Source organism: Heptranchias perlo, chromosome 12, assembly GCF_035084215.1.
Source record: "Heptranchias perlo isolate sHepPer1 chromosome 12, sHepPer1.hap1, whole genome shotgun sequence".
NCBI lineage: Eukaryota > Metazoa > Chordata > Chondrichthyes > Hexanchiformes > Hexanchidae > Heptranchias > Heptranchias perlo.
This window is the reverse complement of record NC_090336.1, coordinates 52961728-52987417: the sequence shown is the minus strand read 5'-3', so window position 1 is coordinate 52987417 and position 25690 is coordinate 52961728. Positions and strand designations below refer to the sequence as shown.

The window sequence follows — 25690 nt, the reverse complement described above, 5'->3', positions numbered from 1 at the left end:
ATTAAAGTTATTGGGCTGTGTTTTTGTAAAGAACTGAAGAAATAGTTCCTAAATACTTATTCCAATGAAGAGGGTGCTCCATTTAAACTCCACTCCTGATAATGCAAAGTTGAGTTTTGCACTAAAAACATTTCTAATAATCACTTAATTTAAATTAAGCAATCTGAATAAAACAGCAAAGTAGGAATTTATTGCTTAAAAAATCTTATTATTTTGATTTAAATGACTTTGAATTAAGAATGTAAGCTGTAATTCAACCATAAATTTAAAATTTAACAAAAATTGGGACCCAGTGCACATTGGACTTGGCTCCCATCCAAAGATGTGAGTAATTTATTCATAATTCTACTTTATACAATCTGTAAACTAGGAGGATTGTCTCTTACCTGTCTGGGACTCCATCTGTTTTGTTCAGAGAACTAAGCTGCTGCCAAGTCGTGTACAAAATTTGCAGATGGAGTCGTGAGTTGCACATCTGGCCAAAATTCCTATTGTGCACATAGGCATGAGGGCCTATGAATAATGTCAATGCGCAGTACTGATTGATGAGAGGAAAATCTTGGATTAATACTTTACTTGTAGCTGTTGGGAAATAAGAACTTTAGGTAGTCCGGCTCCCATTTGAAGTATAAATGTTGCAAATTTAAACTCTTTCAAATTTTGGAAAAAAGACCTGGTGAATTTTTTTTCTAGCACAGATGTTGGGCTATGCAGTTGAGTTTGTAGCGAATTAACAAGGATACCATAGGATGAGTTTGTCCCCTTTTTCTGTGCTGTAAGCATTCAAATGGTTTTAACAAATATTACGTTATGCGTGACCTCTATAACCATGGCTCAAAAAAAAATTGGAAAATGTATGGAAAATATGAGCACGCAGCAGCAAACGGCATGTTGAAGTTTTTCACGGCTATTTTCAGCTCCTAATTTGAAGTTTGTTATGAAGGGAGATCAGAAATATAGTGAATAGGCTGACAAGGCCATGCACTGTACCAATTATTACAGTTATGAGCTCCTCCCATGCATTCTTTCACATTCTCTCCACCTTCCCATGGGGATTGCACTGAGAAGCAGGAGCTCCAATTTAAGGTGGTAGGACACAATAGACACCCACAGATGTGGAAGCACCGTGGTAGCAGGCACTGGTTTCAGAGACACGTGTTGTGTAATAAATGATGGTGGCATACTATTTGTAACATTTGCACTGAGTTTCATCTGTGAGGCTGGGGAAACGAATGTACAGTGAAGAAGTATTGTCTGGCTGGCAGATACGTTGGGTGGGCATGCAATAGTTGAAGATGAATATTTATCACAGAGGACTGGAAATAGTCAGAGTTCTTGGGGCTTTGAAAAGGTGCATTCAAATAAGAAGTGCCAAACAGCTCTTGCAGTTGCCAAAGTCACTTGGACTGCATGCTCCTTTGGTTCCTCCAGCAGATCTTCCTTAGTCTCTTGTGGCAGCTGCATCCATGTATATGCCTATTTCAATTGCCATATCATGGAGAATGTAGCACAATGATCCAGGAATCTTTGGCTGGATTATATTGTTGGATGCCCCCTGACCTATCAAGGCACTGGAAGCGGTGCTCCAGCATTCATCTGGTAGGGACATGCCTCATTGTGCCTGTATTTGGCTGGTGTGTGGGGATGCTACAGTGGTTATAAGTGCAAGTAGCAGTGTTTTTCCATCACTGCCACCATGGTTTTTCTCAACTTCTATTTCTGAAACTGTGCTACAGTATAAATGGAACCACGAGGTATTCATTTCCACAAAGTAATTTTGGCAAACCACCGAACAGTGTTTTCTACATCAGTTTCTTGTTTAGTTTTGCAGTCTTGCTCACATTTTACCAAGTCCATAGTGTCTGCTGTTGCACAAATTGTTCCCCAGACAAGTGGCTATCACAAAACATCCCTTTAACTTATGGAGGCATAAATCCTCCTTTTCACTGCAAGTGTAACGATATCCAGAAAATGGGTAAGATGTTCCTGTTGATAAATTTTAATAAATTCAAATGCTTTATTTATGAAAGACATTGGTGATGTCCTGAAGATATGAAGATATTTTTGCTGCATTAATGAAGTCTATATTTTAATGAGCAGAAGCATAATGTGAAACCTGAAAATAAGTCTTGCCATCAGGACTGTCAAAAAATCTACCACTTTAAAAAGAGATTTAAAAACATGTATTATTTGAACAATGAGCATCATCGTAAGTTTTGGAGGAGTTATTGAGCCAATGGTATGAGAGAACTTAACTAAAGGAGGCAAATCTGAAACATTCTGCATTAACTCTGGTGTTAACTAATTCAACTCCCACGATTCACTGTTTAAACAATGATGCCCAATACAAAAACACTCAAACAGGCGTTGGTCAATCGTAATACTTGCAATTTTAAAAGGGACCCCGATGGAAAACTTCAGTGAAATTTATTAGTAAGTTTGGGGTAATTTGATATCTGATTTTAAATAATTTGGAAAGAAAAGAAGATCCTAAATATAATCATTGTGAAAATGACTTTTAATGTCTGGTCTGTTTCCAATACTCCCACATTTAATAATGTAAAACATTTGTGAGTCACCATCTATTTAACAGCTGACACGTTTGCATGCAAGAAACGTATTTAATTGTTAAATATTGATATTAATCATTGGATGATGTTTTGTCCAGCTCTTGCATTCATTACAGTCGTCTCTGTGTTCCACTCAAATCTTGTGTTTTGACTATCTGTCAGTCTACACGCATTTCTCTGAGCTATCTGCCCATCTTGTTCTGTGTCCTATCTGCTTCCAGTGAACAATCTTTCTATCTCTTTGGCAGTTACCTTTCTTCTTTTGTTCATTTTTTCCATTCTCTTTTTTCGTACACTTGCTTGCTTCATCCCAGAATTCATGTCTCCCCCAATTGAGTTATTTTCTCTTGTTTTTTCTCATTTCGCCTTTTTAGAAATCTGACCTTTTTTGCCTGTGTATTCCTCCTTCTTCCAAAAGTTTCTAACTTTTTTTTCCTAACTCATGTCAGCCTTTAATCTCTAATCATTGCCAAACAAATATGTTCCACACCTGTTGAAAACTTAAAAATAATGCAGTAATTGACCCTTAAAAATGCAATGTATCTTAGTTATTACAATTAGAGTTAATAAATTAGAAGCCCTGTTGCTTAAAAAGAAATAGCCAGAACATGAAGATGCACTAAATTACAGCTATTACATTTGTTTCTGAAGTTAATTAGGGGTATATGCTACATTTACTCAAACTTTCTACAACCAACCATTACATTTAAAAAAAACGATTATCTGGTCATTATCACATTGCCATTTGTGGGAGCTTGCAAATTGGCTGCCACATTTTTTACACTACAGTAGTGACTACACTTTAAAAGTACTTCATTGGCTGTAAAACACTTTGGGATGTCCTGAGGTCGTGAACGGTGCTATATAAATGCAAGTTTTTATTTTTATTTTTTGCCCAGAAGCTAAAAGCTGACCTTACTTAATGATTAATTAATTTTATTAATAAAATATATAGCCAGCCTTTCTTATAGTTGAAAACAAATGCAGTGCTACTGTGTCCATGCCGCAATCCTTAGTCAAAATTTCACATGGAATTTCCATAGAAATCATAATGTTTGCATCAAGCCAAGTTGAATATTTAAATGATAAAATCATTTTACATTTGTAGATTACTTTAACATTTGTACCTCAACATTATCTAGGTTAAATTACCTCGATGAAAAGGCTTTCAGTTCATCTATCACCACGTCTTTAAAATAATAATGGATTGTGAGGATTAGGTATTATATTCTGTCTAGACATCAGGCAAAACTAGCATGTCTTTGTTAAAATGATTAAATACTTTTTTCAAAGGGCAGGTTTGGAAAATGGCAAATTCTATATTGGCATATCTCAGCTGTGCCGTTCTGTAAACTGATTTTTTTTCCCTTCTCCTTGTGCCTCCAGGTGTTTGCCCTAGAGAAACAATAGTACATTGTTATAGAAATTAAGATATCACTTACAAGCTTTTTGCCTTTTTTAAGCAGACTGTTCGGTGTCAAGCCAAGCGCTAAACAAGCTCCTGTCACAACAGCTGAAAACATGAAGAATTCCACAGTGATTTCCAATCCCCATGCCACTATGAGCCAGCAGAGCAGCCTGGATTCTCCTCCATCATGTTTAGGCAGCGGAGGCAGCAGTCCACTCTATAACAAGACTACAGATATGATACAATCTCCCTTGGCCTCCAGTCCAGCGTCTGTCCATTCCACGACTTCAAATGGTGCGCCATGGGGTGCCAGTCTGAGCAGCTCCTCCACCATAAGTAAGGATGGTCCAGGTTATCAGTCAGTAAACAGTCTGCACACCAGCTGTGAATCCATTGACATCTCCCTCAGTAGTGGAGGCGGTCTCAGTCATCACAACTCAACTAGTGGTTTGATCCCTGCCTCCAAAGAAGATTCTCTTACTCCTTTTGTGAGGACTAACAGCATTAAGACAGCAATGTCTGAGAGGTAGGAAACCAAGAATATTGGTGTATTGTGTACTGAAATCTTATAGATTTGCATGTCCCTATTTTTACGAACTGTCTCATTTTAATGGTCTTATTAATTAGGGCTTGACATTCATGACCGTCCAGGAATCCATATGGTGTTTGTAGGACTATGGAGTGCTTGATGTGCTCGCCTGATAGGCCATTTGTTTACATCTCCTGTCCATGCAATGTGCCTCTTATGTTGTCTTTTTTCCACTTCATTCTCCTCTGTAAAACTTTACAGCTTTTGTTCTCACATTTGTGGAACAAAACATCTCAGTAACATTATTGAGAGATGGGTTTATCCCAGCCTTTTAGTGATAGTTTTTTGAACACAGTGAGGCTGTGACAACCCTGACTCATAATAGTGTTCCATGAAAATCTCTTGTCACTGAGAAAGTGAGAAGTGGTCGGACTGTTTGATGGAGTCAAATGGAATGGGTGGGAAATAGACTTGGATGCACATGAGATAGCCAGAAGATGGGAAACCTGTGAAAGGAGAAAAATAATGAATCCAAACTGGGCCTATATTTTCCTCAGTGAATTAATCCCCAGGCTGAAATGTTGTGTCTTACTACTGTGCCACCCAGGGGTACTTGTATGCCATGACCTAGATGATGCCATAATAGGAGGCCAAATTTGAACACTTGAGTATCAGTTTTGAAAGTTAAAAATAAGCGGTCGTATCAATTCTATCTTTGGCAGGTACAACTTGATGAATACTTGCCTGAAGCATAAATACTCCAACGGTTAGTGGTGCTAGCCCAGTGAAAGAGATATTGGGGTATAAATTCGTCTCGGGGAAAAAAAAATCAGACGGAGCACAAAACCTGGCTGCCGATTTGTTATTGCCCGATTTGCACCAGCGCCCAAGACTGATCTACACCCCATTATTTTGTGCAAATCAGTTTCTAAATATACTCAACACTTCGAGGTGAACTGTTCCAGAGTCAGACTGAGATTATTGCATCTTTTGAAGTATTCATTACAAATTACAAATCATTCCTTAATTTTACTGTATAATCAACCAACAGACTATCATAATCCACATAATTAAAAGTCTTGCATTGAGCGCACATCCATGGTGATACATTGCTCAAAGATATCACACCTCAAATGGGGCAGCATCCATGGATCAAAAAATGATTCCCTCAATTGAGTGCTATCTGTTAAGTTGGGTATGTTAAGTAGCTTAAATATCCAATTGACTAAACTCAAACTAATAAAAACACACAGTTGGGTACCCACAAGACTAATCAATTAAATGACTTTTTTTCCAAAGCTACAAACCAGCAATACCACAAAACCAACAAATCATATCTTAAATAATTTTGCTCCAATTTCTTTCAGTGGCCATGTTGCTTTTTGAGCTATTGACTATATATGTGTAAAATCTAAATTTTGAATATAATCATACAAATTCTTAAAGAAATCATAAACCGACGTATTTGATCTTAAAAAACCCATTGTTAAAAATTTACCTTTGCACGGGCCTGCCCCTTCCTCTGGGCCTGGGTCTAGATTTCTACTGGGCTCCCAGTGCTTGCAGGGTTTAACTGAGCTTACCTGCTAGTATTTCCAAGGTTCTGAGAATGTTGCACTTCAGTTTGCAGCCTGTGACAGTTGGGATGTTGCCATTTTTTGTTTGTCAAAATATCACTCTCCACTGCTGCAGTAAATAAGTAAAGTCAGGAGTTTGTGCGGCTGTCGCACTTCTGCTCAGCCAGAACGTTTCAGAGGGGGAAGGCAAGAAAAGGAAACATAGGCCATTAGCTCCTCCCCTCCTCACCCTACGAGTTCTGACAGACCATAGAGATCCCAGCCGACACCCCTGGCCCCAAGTGCTGCCAGACACCCACTGTCCATGTAGTGTCAGTCCATTGGTCACCTCCCCACTGCTGCCAGGTCCAGCTCCTCCGCCCCCCCCCCGCCCCCGAATGATGCTAGACTTCAGCTCTCTGTATCCTGCCAGGCCACAGATCTTCTCCCCAGTGCTATCAGGCACGGGTGCTCCTACTACCTCCTTGTAGTGATGGCCAGCTCCCCAGAGCTGCCAGGCACAACATATCCTTCCCCCACCCCCTGGTGCTGAGAGGCCACAGCCTCGACATATGTGCCGATATTCTTTGAATAGTTCAGAAAGATCATTACACGTAACAACATCTATATGAGTCAAACGTCTTTCATTGAATTGTTTCTATTTTTACTATATTCTCCCCATAATAAGTGCGAAGCATATACCTTCTGATAAATTTTCATTTGGTTTGCAGATTTACTTTTCTGATCTGTTGCTTTGTTAGTTCTGCATTGTAGTGTTGAAGTTGTAAATTTAAATGAACCAAATGTCTAATTTTGCTGTTCGATTTTAGATGTATTTATTCTCTGAACCTGCTAACATCGGTTTCTTCTCATTTCTTTCTTTCCTAAGTGCTAATCTGCCTTTTCTTCTGTTTTTCCTTGTACTGCTTGATTCCATCCCAAAGCCCTCTCTCTTCCCCTACTGCTAGTCCAAAATTCAACAGAAATACATTACCAAGGAAACAAGACAGGTAATGCTCAGTCTGAATCAGACAATTAATTAGGCCAAAGAAGACCCTGTCTTCAAGGATCATCTGGGTGTATAATTAACCCTTGGGAAAACTTGCACATAACTTTTCAAAATTATACTCTTTTGTGCTAAGCTGCTAAAATCTCAAAACCTACTGCTGATAGTTTGCTGTAATACATTGTGTTTGGTTTGGGCAATACTGTTCCCTAAATGTTATGTTAGTTTTTAAACAAACATTAAGATTAAGTTCCACAATAGTCAAGTGAAAAGTCCACAGAAACATTTCTGTGAGAACCATCATTGTGAATTTAGTTTTGAGTCGAACTCAAAGAAATATTTGATGGTACCGCACATATTCTAAGTAAATTTACATTAAATGTAGAATACGTTGAAAATATTGTACAAGAGCTTGCCTAATGGCTCAGTAGGGTAAAAATATTTTGTGGCGTGTTGCTGAGCCACACAGATCAGGAAGGTTCCAGGTTCAGCTACTATCTTCACTGAATTTGCCAAGCAGGGCAGCACTAGGGATGCCATTGTTTGCTTCAGTGCTCCTGGATTAGGGATAAGGCAAAATCAACCAGAGTTTCTGCTCTGATCATTATCCAATGATTCTTACTGGAAAGTTGACATCAGGTGAGAACGGGATTGGGTTCAACTGTGAAGCTACCCACAAAATCAAACAGGCTGCCAACACTCATTGGGCTCATAATGAAGACAGACCACTTAAGTAAGTATCCGAGAGCTACTGAACCCATGGAGACTTGCCCCTGCTTTCAGGAGAGTAGAGAAAATGGGAGGGGTGGGGGAAGGGCTGGAATGGTGCTAAAACGAATTGTTCTTGTTTTAAAAATATATCGAATTATGTTCTGCAAGCCTTGAACTGAAATTTAAAAAGAATTATTATTGCTGCCAACAACCAAATGTGCCTGTGTTTGCACTTTTGTGCCCTAAAATACTCACCAAACATTAGTTGCCCCCTGACCCTTTTTAAAGTGGACATTTTTATTAAAAGAAATCTAAATATAAAATTAAATTGGCATGTTCCACACAATGCTTCTCATTAATAATAATGAGGTTAATCTCAGGTGATCCTTGATACATGGTTCAGTGGCATTCAAGGCTTTGGTCAATATCATGACACAGTGGTATGCTAGTGAGAAAATACATATGTCTAAAGTTAATGGTGTTAATTGCCAATGAAATGTTCTGTTTCGCAGGCAAAATAACCTCTTTTATTTTAAAAATAAAACTCAGCAAAAATGCAAATCTTTCTGGAAATGTGTGAGACACCGATACAGGCGAAGCTATCATTAATATTTGCATCTAGAGTTATCTTGTGAACAAGTTAAAGCTCAGGTTCTTTGTATATTCTAAAGGTTCAGGACATAGAGGGAAAAGGTTTGGAATTTTTGAACTGGGCTCTTAAGACAAAGGAACTGCTGATTTTTAAAAATTTTATTTAGATCCTCTGCACCATTTTTTTCCAATTGGCTCCTCTCATCTCTTCCTCCCTCCCACCCCCCAACCCAATACCACCCCATGTCACACGTTATTCCCATGACAAAATAGGGCACTCCAGGCAGGGGACCTGCTCCAGGTCTATGCTTATTGATACTTGATTATTGGTTGCTAAGGAGTGTACAAGAGCAACTTCCAACTCCTGTCCCTCCCCCTTGACGTCTGATCCGTCGTTCACCCTGAGGGCCAAGGTGAGGTCATACCATGAATTGTAGGCACAAACCTGCACCTTACACCTCTGTGATGCTAAACATATCTACGTTCTGTTCTATTTGCCATCCTTGATTCACTGTAGTTGGCTAATGCTCCAAAGCAAAATGGTAATCATGCAGTGTATTTAGCTAACGACAACTTATAATCCTGCATTTTTTTTGTATTAATGATTCTCCTCCACCCTTCTTATTAACAAGGATGTTATTTTCCATTGTTTTTAAAGCTCTGAAGCCATCTTTTAGTAAAGGTCCATTACCTTTGAGAAGAAAGATTTACTGGAAGAGCCGCAGGCTATTTTCATTTAAATTATCCAATGTGCAAATGAGGTTATATTGTCACGCATTTTTTCAGGCACTGCTTTGTTGTGCTATTGGAGAAACACAAAAATGTTTGATAAATACTTTTCAAATGTGCTGGTACCCCTTTCAATTGCACTGTTTAGTGACAATCTTGTGTCCCTGCCTTATATTACAATGAAATTTGAACATTCATGAAGAAAAGTAGCAAAACATTAATAAACATGCATGACCTTTAACTATAACTAGTTCAATGTGATTGTGTCAAATCTTCATATTTAATTAGAAAAGGAGCATCTCATCATTATCACTGTAGATTGTATGAAACATGTAATCTCAGAACATTGACTGAGAAGCAGCATTCTTGGCACTTAACATTTTTTGAAATAATGTCTGGATTATCTAAATATACAATCACACCAGCATTCCCTTGTGTAGGTTGTTTTCCCATGGCATGCCAACATTTATCTGCATCATAAGCTAATGTGTTGCCCAGTTCTAAAACTGTGTGTGGTGCTGGAAAATGGCTTTCTTCTGGTTTGGGTTTTTTGTTTGTGGTGTTTTAGTTAATGGTGGCTTACTTGAGTAACCCTAAAGTTAATTGACCTTTTACGCTTGAAGCATTTAAAGATCCAAATGATCCTGGCATAAAATCAATAAAAGTATGTTAGAGTTGTGGGTAAATCTATACTCTGTACTTTGCTGAAAAATATGCTGATACGTGGATCTTCAAAATTAAGAGCACGGTTTCCTCAATGCAATCGGATGGGATTCCTTTGGTTGCCAGAGTTCTCTTTAAGTTCTGAGTTTGATCATTGCGTCTTTAATGGCTGTTGTGACCCAAGAACTCTTCCGTCAATTGCTTTTAAAAAAAGCTGTATGCAGTAGCTGAAGCATAATAGAGATCATCACATTTTAATGCACAGCTACTGAAAAGGAAAATGAAACCGACAAGGCCTAACCGTGAACCCTAACTGATGATTTCACTCATTAAAAAAACATCGTATCGTGATATTTCTATATTTGTTACTTCTGAATTGAAACCATACATTTCAAATATTATGTTCAAAATGTTCCCTTAATTATTGAGGTGACCTAAGTGAAGTTTATATTGAACAGCATCTCAATTATTACCATCAAAATGTCAGTTGGATTATAAATATATGGTGAGTGATGCTCAAATTTTTACTGGCACGTCACTACGCATTAATGTTCACTGCAGAGCAACACGAGTGAAATGTACAATACAAATCCAGTGACTTGTTACAGCAAACAAACCTGCTGATATTGAATAGAACACTTGTCCTTCACACTTATTGTTAGTAACATGAAGAATATTTTATACATTTCATTGCTAACCAAAAAAATCTCAGGAAAATATTTTTTCAATAAGCAATCTGTAATGATTCCTCTGAGGCTATGGATTTTTAATTTGTGACCAATGACCAGTTCAGAATACGATCTTTCTGTTTGGTATACTACATATTTACCAGTTATGTAGCAGTTTGGCATTTAAAAAAAAGAGGTCATTAACCTCATATCCTGATACTTATTTAAGAAACTGCCATTTTGTTTTCTCATATCACAGAACAAATCTTATTGCCGAGGAAATCAGTGTTCGGTGTATGTTAACATTCAACAGTTTGTATGCCCTCTACACGCTTTTAAAAAAAAATCTTGCTACCTCTTAATTTCCTACTAGTACTTAGCTTTTTTCTCACTTTCCTACAGTGATCCGCAGCTTGATAGGAATACCTTGCCTAAGAAAGGATTCAGGTATTGGTACTTCCCTCGTAGATAACTACTTTTTGTGTCTCTGGTACTACGCACTTTGTATATGTGACAGTGGGTGTCGGTGGCATATTTCCATTTGTGCAAGGGTCTCAATATCTTTATTTTACCATTTTATTTTTTTGTGCTATCATGCAGTCTGGATTTTGGAATATTTTTTAAACTGCTGCAGCATCTTGCTCAATGTTTGTTTTGTGAACATGAATCAGAATGCTTTTACAAACATGGCTGATAGCTGTAGGTCACGTGTCTGAGGCATGTTTGAGTGTATAGTTTTTCCTCCCATATAACTTTTAATTACCAAAATTCCTTCCAGTCCAGTTAGGACAAAGGGTGAAACTGTTTGCAACAACAATTCTGGCTTTGGGTTCACAGAGAATTAAGGGATCATTGTATTTGCACTGAGGAGCACTTTGGACTGAACCATCATTACATGGAAGAACCAAGTGTATGGCACAAAGAACACCCTAAAGTGGTGAAAGTATTTTGCAAAGGAAACCTTGTAAACTTCCAGTTTGCCCACTTGATTGCCTGGAAAAGGAAGGTTGAATGTGAACATCTTCATTGGCCCAGAATTTGCTGCCAAAGTAACGACGAGTTTAACATGCATACCGTTATAAATGTGTAAATCGGCCAGCAACTTGTGGCGAGGAAGAGATACCCTGTGAATTGTGAATCGCCACACGTTGCTGGGCTATTTGCACTGCTCCGTCGTTAGCTTCATGAAAACAGCATCTCGCACTTAACCTCGCCGTGATTTTCATGAATTTGCTGCATTTGCACATTAATTCTCCATTAAACTCACCACAGAAAGTTAAGTCTAGTAATTAATATCGTAAGTACCCTTTTAACGACATGATAATTGTTAATGCCTGCAAATCAACAATTTAAACTGTGGAGCCTCATTCCGTCAGGTAGTGAATTGTTGTTGGAGTTTTTTAAAATGTCAAATTTTAAATGTAAAAAATATTTTTCTTACTTTTCCTTTTGTCTCTTTTTTTTTCTCTCTTTTAATCCAATCTTTCTTTCCCTCCTTTCATTTCTCTTTCTGTACCTGATTTGACATTGAATTCACCCACTCTAATTCACCCTCCTTCTCAGTCCTTCCTCTGTTTATTTCTTCTTCTTTAAAACTCATTGGTTAAGGTAATACACTGTTGGTCCCACCGTGCACCAAGGTCCCAGGTGCCTCATTGCCCTTGCTGTGCCGTTGTCCGCTCACACTTTCAGCAACTTACAGGGCAAAACATTTTTGAGCTAAAGGGTGCAGGAAAAAGTTTAACGAATCAGGCATGCCATGAGATGCCCTGCTCTAGCAAAATCCAGCCCATTGTCTTCATCAATGTCGTTTTATTGCCAGCCAATTAGGGCTGAAATCAAACCAAAGTGGAGCCTCTAGAGACTTTTCCTGCCCTTCCTGTCAGTGGGGCTTCTTGCCTCCATATGGCGCTGTGCTGAATCAAAATCAGTATTAAGCCACCTGCGGGAAATCAGAAGACATAATTCAGCCAAATCTACGATTCAAATCCAAATCTCCTGATCTATATAATGCTACTAAGCTGACAAAATGTCAGTGTTTTGAGGGGTTTGAAAGGACTCCACCGAGGAATACTTTTAAACTGAGCCTGCAGTGGGAGCATTTCAGCTTGAAGTACTGTACATAACTCAGTCTGGTGTGGACAACCGCAGTGCAAGTCCCAGTATATTTTCTGCCCTGCAATTTCTCTGCAGAAATTTTGCTTTTACTCATTCCTTCCTGAAGGTGTTGCTACCTGCTGTCAGATGTGTGCATGGGTGGTACCAATCTAAGTGCCTATTCTTTGCTTTTGATCCTGGACAGTGAGTTTTGGGCGATTTATCCATTGGAGACCATGTGTGATTTTGACCTTCATTGAAGATCCATGTGCATACAATTCTCATGGGAGTTGATGGGTAATGGGCAGCAGCAGTGGGCTGACTTTTTCACCCTTCCTACCCAGGGTCACTAAAATCAATTGTAGTTTTCCGACTGCTTCTTGTTTTGTTTGGTTCTGTGCCACACGATGCAGTCATTTACCCACTGCCCCAACAACTATTGTTTAATGGAATTTAAATAATCAGCAGTGTTTCTAGTATATGAGTGACTGTGTAACGCTGTGGAAGGATAAAGTTGACTATCGATTATCGGACATGACATGGGTGAAATAAAACAAAACTGTTGTATATCGGTTACATGAGGCAGAAATCATGCCTCCATCTGGAATGAGCTTATTGGTGCTTTCCGATGGTTATCTATTTATACATTTATCATCGAATCATATCGCACAGGAGGAAGCCATTTGGCCCATTGTGCCTGTGCTGGCTCTCTGAAAGAGGTACCAATTAGTCCCAATCCCCTGCTCTTTCCCCATAGCCTTGCAAATTTTTCCTTTTTAAAGTGAAAATCCAATTCCCTTTTGAGAGTTACTATTTGAATCTGCTTCCACAACCCTTTCAGGCAATGTGTTCCAGATCATAACAAATCACAGAATTAAAAACAAATCTCCTCACCGCTTCTCCTGGCTTTTTTTGTCAATTATTTTAAATTTGTGTCATCTGGTTACCGACCCTCCTGCCAGGGGAAACTGTTTTCATAGCTTAAAATAGAGTATCTTTAAAATTGTTCCTTTCTTCGATACAGACCTGTGCTTGAGTCTAAATGCAGAACTGTAACGCTGTTGTGCTTTAAAGGGCAATTTTATCTCTTTTTTTACAAACCAAGTCTGTGGGGTGGACATGCTGATGTAAAAATGTGCTGTATATTCCACAGATAAAAAGAAAAACTATGAATGCTAGGAATGTGAAATAAAACTCTGTGATCTGATTAAAGGTCCCGCCTGCAATGTAAACCTGTCCCTCTTTTAGATGCTGACTGACCCACTGTGTTTCCACCATTTTATATTTTATTTGTGATCACAGTCTGTGTCATCTGGATGCAGCAATGAACATAACAAGGAGCATTTTTTTCAATCTAAAAGGACCACATATCACAAAATGATTTTTCTGTCAGCATTTTACAGTAACTGTATTCTACATGGAGATGTACGCTATTATAAAAGAACTGTAGAATAATCAAATCATTTCACAACGTTAGCTGTATTGTGTATCATATCTAACAACTTTGACATACAACATGCAGACAATCTCTCCCTCACTTGAAATGAATGGATACAGTCCAACAAATCCATCCATTTTAATGCACTGTAAGTTGTTAAATTGCATATGTTATGCATGGGATACACTGGACCACAACATGATGCATCAATTTTAGTGACCGTTTTCATTTGGGGATGCATGTTGCATGAACCAAAATCTGGAACATTTGTGTGTACACTAGATTATTATTTTGTATGGTTCTTAGCAATTCATCATTTGTTACAACAACTTGCATTTAAACAGCGCCTTACACGTGATAAAATGTCCCAAGGCGCATCGCAGGAGTGCTATCAAACAAAATTTGGCACTGAGTCACGTAAGGAGATATTAGGACGAGTAGAGAGGTAGGTTTTAAGAAGTGTCTTAAAGGAGGAGAGAGAGACGGAGAGGTTTAGAGGGGGAATTCCAGAGCTTAGGGCCGAGGAAGCCGAAGGCACGGCCACCAATGGTGGAACGATTAAAATCAGGGATGCGCAAGAGGCCAGAATTTATATGATCTGCGTAATATTAGCAGCTCCACTGTCTTTGTTAGGGTGAACTGGACAGAAATATCTACATTTGAAATGTAATGCATGCTATTTCTTTCTTCTCTTCACCACACCGCCCCCCCACACCCCCCCCCACCACCCATCCATTAGAAGTTAAGCTTTGTATTTTTAGAATTCTTATGTTTCCACCAGGGGGTTTAGATAATGAGGAAACTACTTAGAACAATTATAGCCTTTCAGTGCAAAAATAGAATGTGTTCATATTTAATTTTTATTGCTTTATATTCTCTCTGATGCTTGTCGCCCAGCTAACAGAGGAGGTAGCCAACCTGCTCTCTAATTGACTCCTTGGAGGTGTGGAAGAGCCTAGATTCTGCTCAGTAACTCCTCTTGACATCCCAAAATAAGACTTGGCACTGTTGGTGTGGGGAATTGTGGATGCACACCTCATGTCCTACCTTTCTGTGGTCCAACACATTGGTACACCAACTCTCAATCCAGATTTCTTTTTAATATTTACTCCTAAAAACTAAGAATTTCTGGTATTTCTCGGAATCTGCGCTTGTACATTCTGTATTTGAAATGTGCAGACATGTATTCTTTGACATAGTAAAGAACTTAAGAAGTTTGTGCTACGATAGCTGAAAAAAAGTCTTTCAGTACTCATGGTTGAAAGGAAGTCAGTTCTTAATCTACATCTATGGACAACTGTCAAATAAATTTGTTGGCCAGAGATGTACCAATTAAATTGCTCATTGCAGCTTTTGTTTATTATTCAACCACAACACTTATTATTGAACCAGTTTCTCCACACAATGATCGTGGATTGAACTGCTCTGTTTTTATTGATTTGAGTTATTTCTGATATTCTTGCTTGTGCTTTACAACAGCACGATTAATCTTGATGATCTGCTTTAACTATAGCAGTTCACAACACAGAAGGGGTCCATTTGGCCTATTGTGTCTGTACCAGCTCTTAGCTAGAGCAGTGAAAAACTAATCCCACTGCCCTGCTTGCTCTTTGTATCCACCTCTGCTTAATTAGAAAAGAAATCCTATCAATTAAGCAAAACTGTATTGTTACCACTGTGCTTACCACTGAAACATCTTCTACAGAGAAAATGGGTTGGAATTTTCTGGAACAATGCATTTGGCCACGAACTCCATAAGTTAGACTATTGTGCGCCCCAATCCTCCAGTGGAAAATTTGCACAAAAAGTTGCTGGAGAACTCATTACAATACACCACATTGAGGATAGTGGCGATTCAGAAGCAGCTCAGCTAACTGCCAATGTTCTGATCCCATAAGACTCGGGGCTAAAAAGCTAAGATGATGCAGCAATCTCTAGCTAGGGAACCATGCTGTGTTAAGTTTGGATGTATATCCAAAGTTAAGTATTAAAGCAGAAGTGATTAAAGAGAGCTGGATGATGAAGGACCCACCAGGGACGTCAAGAGTCTGATCAGACCATTAGGATTAAGTCTTTTATCCCTCATAGTTTACAAATAATGGAACCGGGCTGCAACAAATTTATCTTGGGGGCGAACCAAATCTGGAGGTTATTTGCAATGAACTTTGCTGCACAGAAATATCTAATGACATTTGCGTATACTAAAGCAGTCCTCAGTATCTCTTGTAATCACCACTTGTTATATTAGTTTGTTATTCATAATGTGAACTGAGTAAGAAACCCGCAGGAATATAGAGGTGTCATGTCTTAGTCCTAGTGCCTATTCTTATGTAAGTGATTGATGTTTCCACAGGTATACTCCTTCATCTCAACTGCGAAGTAACGATGAGACTAAAGAGTGGCTACGTTCACACTCTGCAGTTGGACTGCAGGAGAATATCAACAATTCACCATTTTCTCCAGGATCTAGCATCACATCACCCTCTGGAACAAGGTTTAACTTTTCCCAACTAGGTGAGGTTTTAATCTAATCATTATCCTCTGTTTTTTGCTACGTTTATACAATGACCCTGTTGTCTATTTGGATTTGATGTAAAGCCATACCTCCAAATATTGCCAAAGCTACATTTGTGAAGTGCTAAATTATTGATAACCAACATGGCCGAGAAATTAGCATCTGGAAAGTTCCATACAGTAGAATGAACCAACATGAGAAGAATTGTTCTCCCTAATCTTCTCTGGCAGCTTCTCCCTTAGCCACCTCTCCTGAAGGAGTTGACTTGCAACAGTTCAACAGGGTAACAGGTGATCTCCGGTACCTTGAGTATGGAAAGGAACAAGAGGTTTCTAGACCTCAGTGTAAAATTATTTTTGTGCAGAGGGATCTACCTTTGCAATATTTCCTCTTGCATTCCAGACACAAACCAGTGGAATTCTATCATTTGTTTTCACCCTTGTCACCCCATAATCGTAAGAGGATTCAGAAGTAAGGAATCCTGGAACTCCCTACCTAACAGCACTGTTTTTTTTTATTCATTCATGGGATGTGGGCGTCGCTGGCAAGGCCAGCATTTAATGCTCATCCCTAATTGCCCCTGAGAAGGTGGTGGTGAGCCGCCTTCTTGAATCGCTGCAGTTCGTGTGGTGAAGGTTCTCCCACAGTGCTCAGTCAGGAAGGGAGTTCCGGGATTTTGACCCAGCGACGATGAAGGAACGGCGATATATTTCCAAGTTGGGATGGTGTGTGACTTAGAAGGGAACGTGCAGGTGGTGTTGTTCCCATGTACCTGCTGCTCTTGTCCTTCTAGGTGGTAGAGGTTGTGGGTTTGGGAGGTGCTGTCGAAGAAGCCTTGGCGAGTTGCTGCAGTGCATCCTGTGGATGGTACACACTGCAGCCACAGTGCGCCGGTGGTGAAGGGAGTGAATATTTAGGGTGGTGGATGGGGTGCCAATCAAGCGGGCTGCTTTGTCCTGGATGGTGTCGAGCTCCTTGAGTGTTGTTGGAGCTGCACTCATCCAGGCAAGTGGAGAGTATTCCATCACACTCCTGACTTGTGCCCTGTAGATGGTGGAAAGGCTTTGGGGAGTCAGGAGGTGAGTCACTCACCGCAGAATACCCAGCCTCTGACCTGCTCTTGTAGCCACAGTATTTATATGGCTGGTCCAGTTAAGTTTCTGGTCAATGGTGACCCCCAGGATGTTGATGGTGGGGGATTCGGTGATGGTAATGCTGTTGAATGTCAATAGGAGGTGGTTAGACTCTCTCTCTTGTTGGAGATGGTCATTGCCTGGCATTTGTCTGGCGCGAATTTTACTTGCCACTTATGAGCCCAAGCCTAGATGTTGTCCAGTTCTTGCTGCATGCAGGCTCGGACTGCTTCGTTATCTGAGGGGTTGCGAATGGAGCTGAACAATGTGCAATCATCAGTGAACATCCCTATTTCTGACCTTATGATGGAGGGAAGGTCATTGATGAAGCAGCTGAAGATGGTTGGGCCTAGGACACTGCCCTGAGGAACTGCTGCAGCAATGTCCTGGGGCTGAGATGATTGGCCTCCAACAACCACTACCATCTTCCTTTGTGCTAGGTGGGAGTACCTTCACCACACAGACTGCAGCGGTTCAAGAAGGCGACTCACCACCACCTTCTCGAGGGCATTTAGGGATGGACAATAAAGCTGGCCTTGCCAGCAATGCCCACACCCCATGATTGAATTTTTAAAAAATTGAGGGAGAAATATGCTGCAGAAGGAAAACCCATTATTTCGAGTCTTAGATATATTATGTGTTAAAATTATCAATTATTACACATCAGTATGCACACACAAGAGTGTCTCCAATGGGGAAAGTTGTGCAATTCAGTTGGCAATCCAGTTTTTGAGAAGAGATTTAACATTCAGAGACATCTATCCATTGTTACACTGGGAATGAAGTTTTGTTGGAATACAGTCTTACATTCTGGCTTTGCTGGATGTCACATACAGACTTTCTTTTCAACAGCGAGTCCAACTACTGCTGCCCAGATGAGCCTCTCAAACCCCAGCATGCTCCGTTGTCACAGCGTGTCCAATCAGGATGGATCATATGATCCGTACAGCGATTCCAGGTTCCGGAACAGTTCCATGTCTTTGGATGAGAAGCACAGGACAATGAGTCGCTCTGGATCATTCCGTGATGGATTTGAGGAAGGTTAGTAACTACTGCATTCCATGTATTACTAAACTTTGGCTATGAGGAGGGGCTTAAGATTAATCGAACAGATACAAATTTTGTTTCATGCTTTTTTGAAATCTGTAATTGATAAACCCTAATCTAATGAAAGGCCATTAGGGGAGTGTTATCAATATAAAGTAATCTCGCATCTACAACAATAAATTGTGTGCAAAAAAGCTCTTCTAATTGGTCGGATAGACTTAATTTTGAACATTGATTTTCAGCGTTAAGGAGACCTGCCATTTCACAAACATAATTAGTATTCTGATAAAGCCTGAAGCCTTTTTCAGAAAGTCTAGTGGTTGAAAGTATTTACATTTTAGTAGAGCAGCCATATACTGACATACAAGCACATCGTACAACTTCAACATTTATAATGTGACAAATACTAAAAATTTAGGCCTGCAAAAAATGACAGATCTTAATACCATGTGGTGGGGAGGGATGGGTTGGGGGGAGGTTAAATGTCTTCTCCAGAGCTATAAGTTTGCGAAAACCGTGTGACTGCTCCAACATGCCATGCTGGAAGATTCAAGCACATGAAATCACCCCATTGATAACCTCGCACCACAAGTTCCTAATCTCAGTTATTGAAATAGGTTTATAATTTCATAGTAAATAGTACATCAGAAAATAGTAATCAGTATAGCTTTATTATTTCAAATGTATAAACATCCACAAATACTAAAGGTGGGCAATAGTTAGGAAAATAAAGGAATACAAGAACAAACATTACAAAAAGATCTCCATGAGACCAACAATCGGCTTTATGCATAGTTCCCAAAAATAATGCTTTGTTGCATACTTTTCATTTAGTATCCATTCAAATTCTTTGAATATTATGATACAGTAACTGCATTTCTGACACTGATTATTAGTATGGTACCATTGCACAAAGAACAGGTGAGTAACACCTTTTTCTTTGTACTGTGATTAAGAACATGAGAACATAAGAAATAGGAGCAAGAGTAGGCCATACAAGGCCTCGAGTCTGCTCTCCCATTCAGTAAGATCATGGCTGATCTTCTACCTCAACTCCACTTTCCCGCCCTATTCCCATATCCCTTGATTCCCGTGGTGTTTAAAAATCTATCGATCTCAGTCTTGAATATACTCAGCAACTGAGCATCCACAGCCCTCAGGGGTAGAGAATTCGAAAGATTCACAACCCTCTGAGTGAAGAAATTTTTCCTCATCTCAGTCCTAAATGGCTGACCCCTTATCTTGAGATTATGACCCCTTGTTCTAGACTGTCCAGCCAGGGGAAACAACCTTTCAGCATCTACACTGTCAAGCCCTCTAAGAATTTTATACGTTTCAATGAGCTCACCACTCATTCTTCTAAACTCCAGAGAATATAGGCCCATTCTACTCAATCTCTCCTCATAGGACAACCCTCTCATCCCAGAATCAATCTAGTGAACCTTCATTGCACCCCCTCTAAGGCAAGTATATCCTTCCTTCGGCAAGGAGACCAAAACTGTACACAGTACTCCAGGTGTGGTCTCACCAGAGCCCTATATAACTGCAGCAAGATCTCCTTACTCTTATACCCCAAACCCCTTGCAATAAAGGCTAACATACCATTTGCCTTCCTAATTGCTTGCTGTTCATTGTCAGCGCTCCAAAACATAAACTTGTGGGACCTATTGAATCACTCGACCAAAGAGCCAGCACAGGCACAATGGACTGAATGGCCTCCTTCTGTGCTGTATCATTCTAAGAAGATTCTATAAATTCATTTTTTTTGAATAAAGAAGGCATCAGTAGTCCCAAATGAATAGCCGCTGCCATGTTGGAGTCGCTATTATTTTATATTATCTGTGTCGTATGTAACATGGACAATTATGAGGATTGGAGGACTGCTAATGTACCGTTGTTTAAAAAGGGAGCAAAGGATAGACCGAATAATTACAGTCAGCCTTACCTTGGTGATGGGAAAATTATTTGAAACAATTCTGAGGGACAGTATAAATCGTCATTTAGAACAGCACGGATTAATCGAGGACAGTCAGCATGGATTTGTTTAGGGAAGGTCATATCTGACTAACTTGATTGAATTTTTTGAGGAGGCAACAAGGAGGGTCGATGAGGGTAGCGCGTTTGATGTAGTGTACATGGATTTTAGCAGGGCTTTTGACAAGGTCCCATATGGCAGACTGATCAGAAAAGTAAAAGCCCTTGGGATCCAAGGAAAAGTGGCATGTTGGATCCAAAATTGGCTAAGTGGCAGGAAACAGTCAGATATTGTAGAATGTCAGTGCACGTCGTTAAGTGTACTGACATTCTACAATATCTGACTGTTTTTGTGACTGGAAGGCTGTTTCCAGTGGGGTTCCACAGGGTTCAGTCCTAGGTCCCTTGTTTTTGGTGGTATATATCAATGATTTAGATGTAAATGTAAGGGGCATGATTAAGAAGTTTGCAGATGATACAAAAATTGTCCATATGGTTGATAGTGAAGAGGAAAGCTGTAGACTGCAGGAAGATATCAATGGACTGGTCAGGTGGGCAGAAAAGTGGCAAATGGAATTCAATCCAGAGAAGTGTGAGGTAATGCATTTGGGGAGGCAAACAAGGCAAGTGAGTACACAATAAATGGGAGGATACTGAGAGGTGTAGAGGAAGTGAGGGACTTTGGAGTGCACGTCCACAGATCCCTGAAGTAGCAGGACAGGAAGATAAGGTGGTCAAAAAGGCATACGGGATACTTTCCTTTATTAGCCGAGGCATAGAATATAAGAGCAGGGAGGTTATGCTAGAACTGTATAAAACATTAGTTAGGCCACAGCTTGAATACTGCGTACAGTTCTGGTCACCACATTACAGGAAAGATGTGATTGCACTAGAGAGGGTACAGAGGAGATTTACGAGGATGTTGCCAGGACTGGAGAATTTTAGCTATGAGGAAAGATTGGATAGGCTGGGGTTGTTTTCATTGGAACAGAGGAGGCTGAGAGGTGTTTTCATTGAGGTGTATAAAATTGAGGGGCTTAGATAGAGTGGATAGGGAGGACTTATTTCCCTTAGCAGAGGGGTCAGTGACCAGGGGGCATAGATTTAAAATAGTTAGTAGGATTAGAGGGGAGTTGAGGTGAATTTTTTTTCACCCAGAGTTTGGTAGGGGTCTGGAACTCACTGCCTGAAAGGATGGTAGAGGCAGAAACTCCCAACTCATTTGAAAAGTACTTTAACATGCACTTGAAGTGTCATAACCTACTTGGCTACGGGCCAAGTGCTGGAAAGTGGGAGTAAGCTCTTTTTCGGCTGGCACTGACATGATGGACCAAGTGGCCTCCTTCTGTGCCATAACTTTCTATGATTCTATGATAAATTATTTTGGAAAAAGCATGAGTAGAACAGCAAATATAGTATTGTCTCTGAATTCTCTTCCCCTTTTAATTCGACAGCTGATGTTTCTAGTAAATCAAAATTTTAAAGTAACAATTTTTTTCCAATTGTTGCAAAATAGCATTTCAATTTTGACAAATGTTTCTGATGCTGATAAATACCCAAATTTTATTTGGTAGAAATGAACCTACAAAAATTATATGACGCCAGAGTCATGATGACAAGATTTGACGTGGTGTCACTGCAGATGCCAAGAGTTGTTTGTTGCACAGTTGCATTTGGAAATTCTGCTGCAGGCAAATGTTTCAGTTTGTACATTACTGTTTCTCACATTCATATCAGTGAGAATGTCTACAAGTACTGGACCAACATCGTTAAGTGTACTGACATTCTACAATATCTGACTGTGGCAATTTCATTGTTTATCATTGATTTTAATTTAGTTCGAAATTGGTCCAGAATTCTGGATACTGATACTGTAAGGTTATGTGAACCTGATTCCATCGTAGTGTTCAAGAAGTGTTATAACTGTGCTGGTGTCATGTTCCGAGACTTCTGACTATTTGGCTTAGGAGGAATTTTGAATTGATTTATATCGCAATGTTGCTATTAAGTTAAATTCAACGTACAAGAGGATAAATCCACACAGCACAGGAACACCCAGTAGCCAGGGCTAGATGAAATGGCTGGCAGAATTGTATTTCTCGAGTACGTATATCGGTTTGAGACAAATGGGGAAGTTAATTCATTCTAGTGACATTGACATTGGTAATGTTGGAATGGCCTCATTCATTTGAGCCCAGGGGGGTGGGAGGCATCTGCCAAGGGACCCATGCCAAGCAAGTTTGATTGATAGCTCATCTAGCTAATTCCTGGCATACAGTTGGAAGGGTCAGAGATCAAATCTTTGGCTTCCTGTCCAGCTAAAAAAGAAAAGTTTGCAGAAATTGGTGTTTGGAAACAGACACGGAGGAAAAGAACTCTCTTCCTAAGGTTAGGGCTGATTAGTTTCAGGAACTTGCTGGCCTGTAAAGTCAATTTAGCCCATTATTACGGGTAGAGTTGAGTGGTTTGTTATTTTCTATGTTACAAAGAGTGGTGTGAAATTGATCGATTGAAATTCACTGACAACTATTTTCTCTTTGTTCATGTTTTTATGTTGGTTTATGGCTGGCCTAGAGTGGTGATCAATATGTTTAGGAGAAATGTATCTGAGAGGGTGTGCATGATTGCAGTATCCAGTAAACACAACAAGGGGTTTCATTGTTATGGCCCCTGGATCATATTATCGTATGACTGGATTTTGGGCAATATGGGCAAACTCCTGATCTAGAGGATGCTAGTCAACTTAAAGGAATGTCAGGTGACACTGCATCCAAGAGAATATCTAGTGCAGAACCAAAATTGACACTGGTTAGTTTTATGTTGTACCCCTTTGTTTTCTCCTTGCTCCATCTCTCCTGAAGCTGGTTATCATTCATGCAGGGATAGACTAGCTGTCCGCTGGTACCTTGCCTGAGTGGTCATATTTCATGCTTAATCCTGGACAGTGAGTTTTTTTGGGCAATTTTCCAGTGGGATGCTCCACAGCCAAGCTGATCTGTCCTCACCCAAGATCCATATACTTGCACTTCCAATAGGGTCACTGGATAGAGATTAGGAATAGGAATCCTGCCATCTTTTCAAACTCCATCTTTATCCTCCGAGTTGAGATAGGCTATCTGAGCACAGACCAATAATCAAATCTGGGATCTTCCTTGTCTGAAGGCGCAATACATATCATGAATTGCATTTATCACATGCATTGAAGAAGAAGGTTATACTTTCTTTAATGGATTAGTACATTAAAAGCTACAGAGATGGATTATTGGGTTTATTTGAAGTAACAAAATGTGGAAAGATGCAGTTTAAAATATAAAATAGTATTTGATACCTTGCCAGGCAAGTTAGGCTACTGTGTATTACATAGAATTACATAGAATGTACAGCACAGAAACAGGCCACTCAGCCCAACAGGTCCATGCCGGTGTTTATGCGCCACATGAGCCTCCTCCCTCCCTACTTCATAGAATCATAGAATGGTTACAGCATAGAAGGGGGCCATTCGGACCATCGAGCCCATGCCAGCACTTTGTAAGAGTAATTCAGTTAGTCCCATTCCCCTGCACTCTTCCTATAGCCCTGCAGCTTTTCATGTACTAATCCATTAAAGAAAGTAAAATTGCCCACTATCCAAATGCCCCCTCCTTTACTGCTACGATGGCAGCATCCTCTTCCCTAGTGAAGACAGATGCGAAGTATTCATTTAGTGCATCAGCCATGCCTTCTGCCTCTACTAGAGAAAAAAGCCGCAGCAGAACATAGATTTACCTGACTGAAGAAGATTTAATGAAAATTGTGATCAGTCTGATGTTCTGAGTTATGAAGCAATATATACTTACATAGAATTTACAGCACAGAAACAGGCCATTCGGCACAACTGATCCAATGGTGTTTATGCTGCACATGAGCCTCCTCCCATCCTACTTCAGCATACCCTTCTATTCCTTTCTCCCTCATGTACTTATCTAGATTCCCCTTAAATACATCTATGCTATTCGCCTCAACTACTCCGTGTGGTAGCAAGTTCCACATTCTAACCACTCTTTTTATATTTATTTAATAGTTTCTTGAAGGATCTCTCTAAGAAAGAAGCTCCCTTCCTGTCCAGCACAGCTGGTGTTAAAAATATGTGGGCTGACAGTGCCATTAACCACAGTTAAGTCTTGGACTGACTAGTCTTCCTTTTTCTTGCACTGCTCTGTGCAGAGGTTTTGCTAGCAAACTGACACTTGAGCAAACGCCCAATAGATTTGTCACTGATGCAAATTTAGTTCTTGTTTGCCACCACAGGGCTCCTTGCTGAATGTGTTCTCCAGGCCTCCTTTCAATGCCATCCATATATTCCTGGTTTTCATTAACTGGGATATGTGCTGATTTTTCAGAATCTTATGCAAAGCCGAAAGATTTGTTTTAATGGTCAAAAAGAACATGTTTTTCTCTTGGACTGAGTTAGAGTCTTCCCACCTATCACTCAACATTGCATCTGAAATTTGGAGCATATTGGAAGAAATGGAGTCATAAAGGTATTGTAAATTGATGCCAATTGGAGAAAATCATTAATTAAGGCCAATAAATATAACAGAGTGTTAACAAAAGCAAGAAAGAACCAGTTTGTTATCAGTTATATCACATTGCAACCTGTCGTGTTAAGAGGTGAAATTGAATTGAGACAAATCTCCAGTGCAAAAACTGTGAAGTTAGTGGTGATTTGCATTCAGTAATCTTTAACTAAGCAAGTTGCAAGTGATAGCTGCTCTGTTTGACAAGTACAGACCTACATAATAAAATTTATATTTGCCACCAAAACCTTCATGTTACCAATATCAAAACAAAGTAATTTAACTTTGATCATCAATCACATAAGTATACTAAATTTTCTTGAACCAGCATATTATAGCCACACAAGCAAAATGAAAGCATTAGCAAACAAGGAGTGAATGCACAAATTAGAATTTCACCCTCAGTACAGCAAGAATGATCACATGGTATTGCCCGAATCATTGACTATTTAAAAAAATTCATTCTTGGGATAGGAACAGTGTTGGCAAGGCTGGCATT

General features: G+C 39.7%; 1 protein-coding gene across 4 annotated transcripts in view; it reads left to right on the top strand.

Annotated features, from left to right (window-relative positions):
• nav2a (neuron navigator 2a) overlaps nt 1–25690 on the top strand; it is a 369482-nt gene that overhangs the window by 265114 nt on the left and 78678 nt on the right. For all 4 annotated transcript variants that reach the window (XM_067994109.1, XM_067994108.1, XM_067994107.1 and 1 more), the window contains 3 exons: nt 4037–4504; nt 16320–16480; nt 18467–18655. In XM_067994109.1, coding sequence (XP_067850210.1) covers nt 4037–4504; nt 16320–16480; nt 18467–18655 — 818 coding nt within the window. The remainder of the gene's footprint in view (nt 1–4036; nt 4505–16319; nt 16481–18466; nt 18656–25690) is intronic.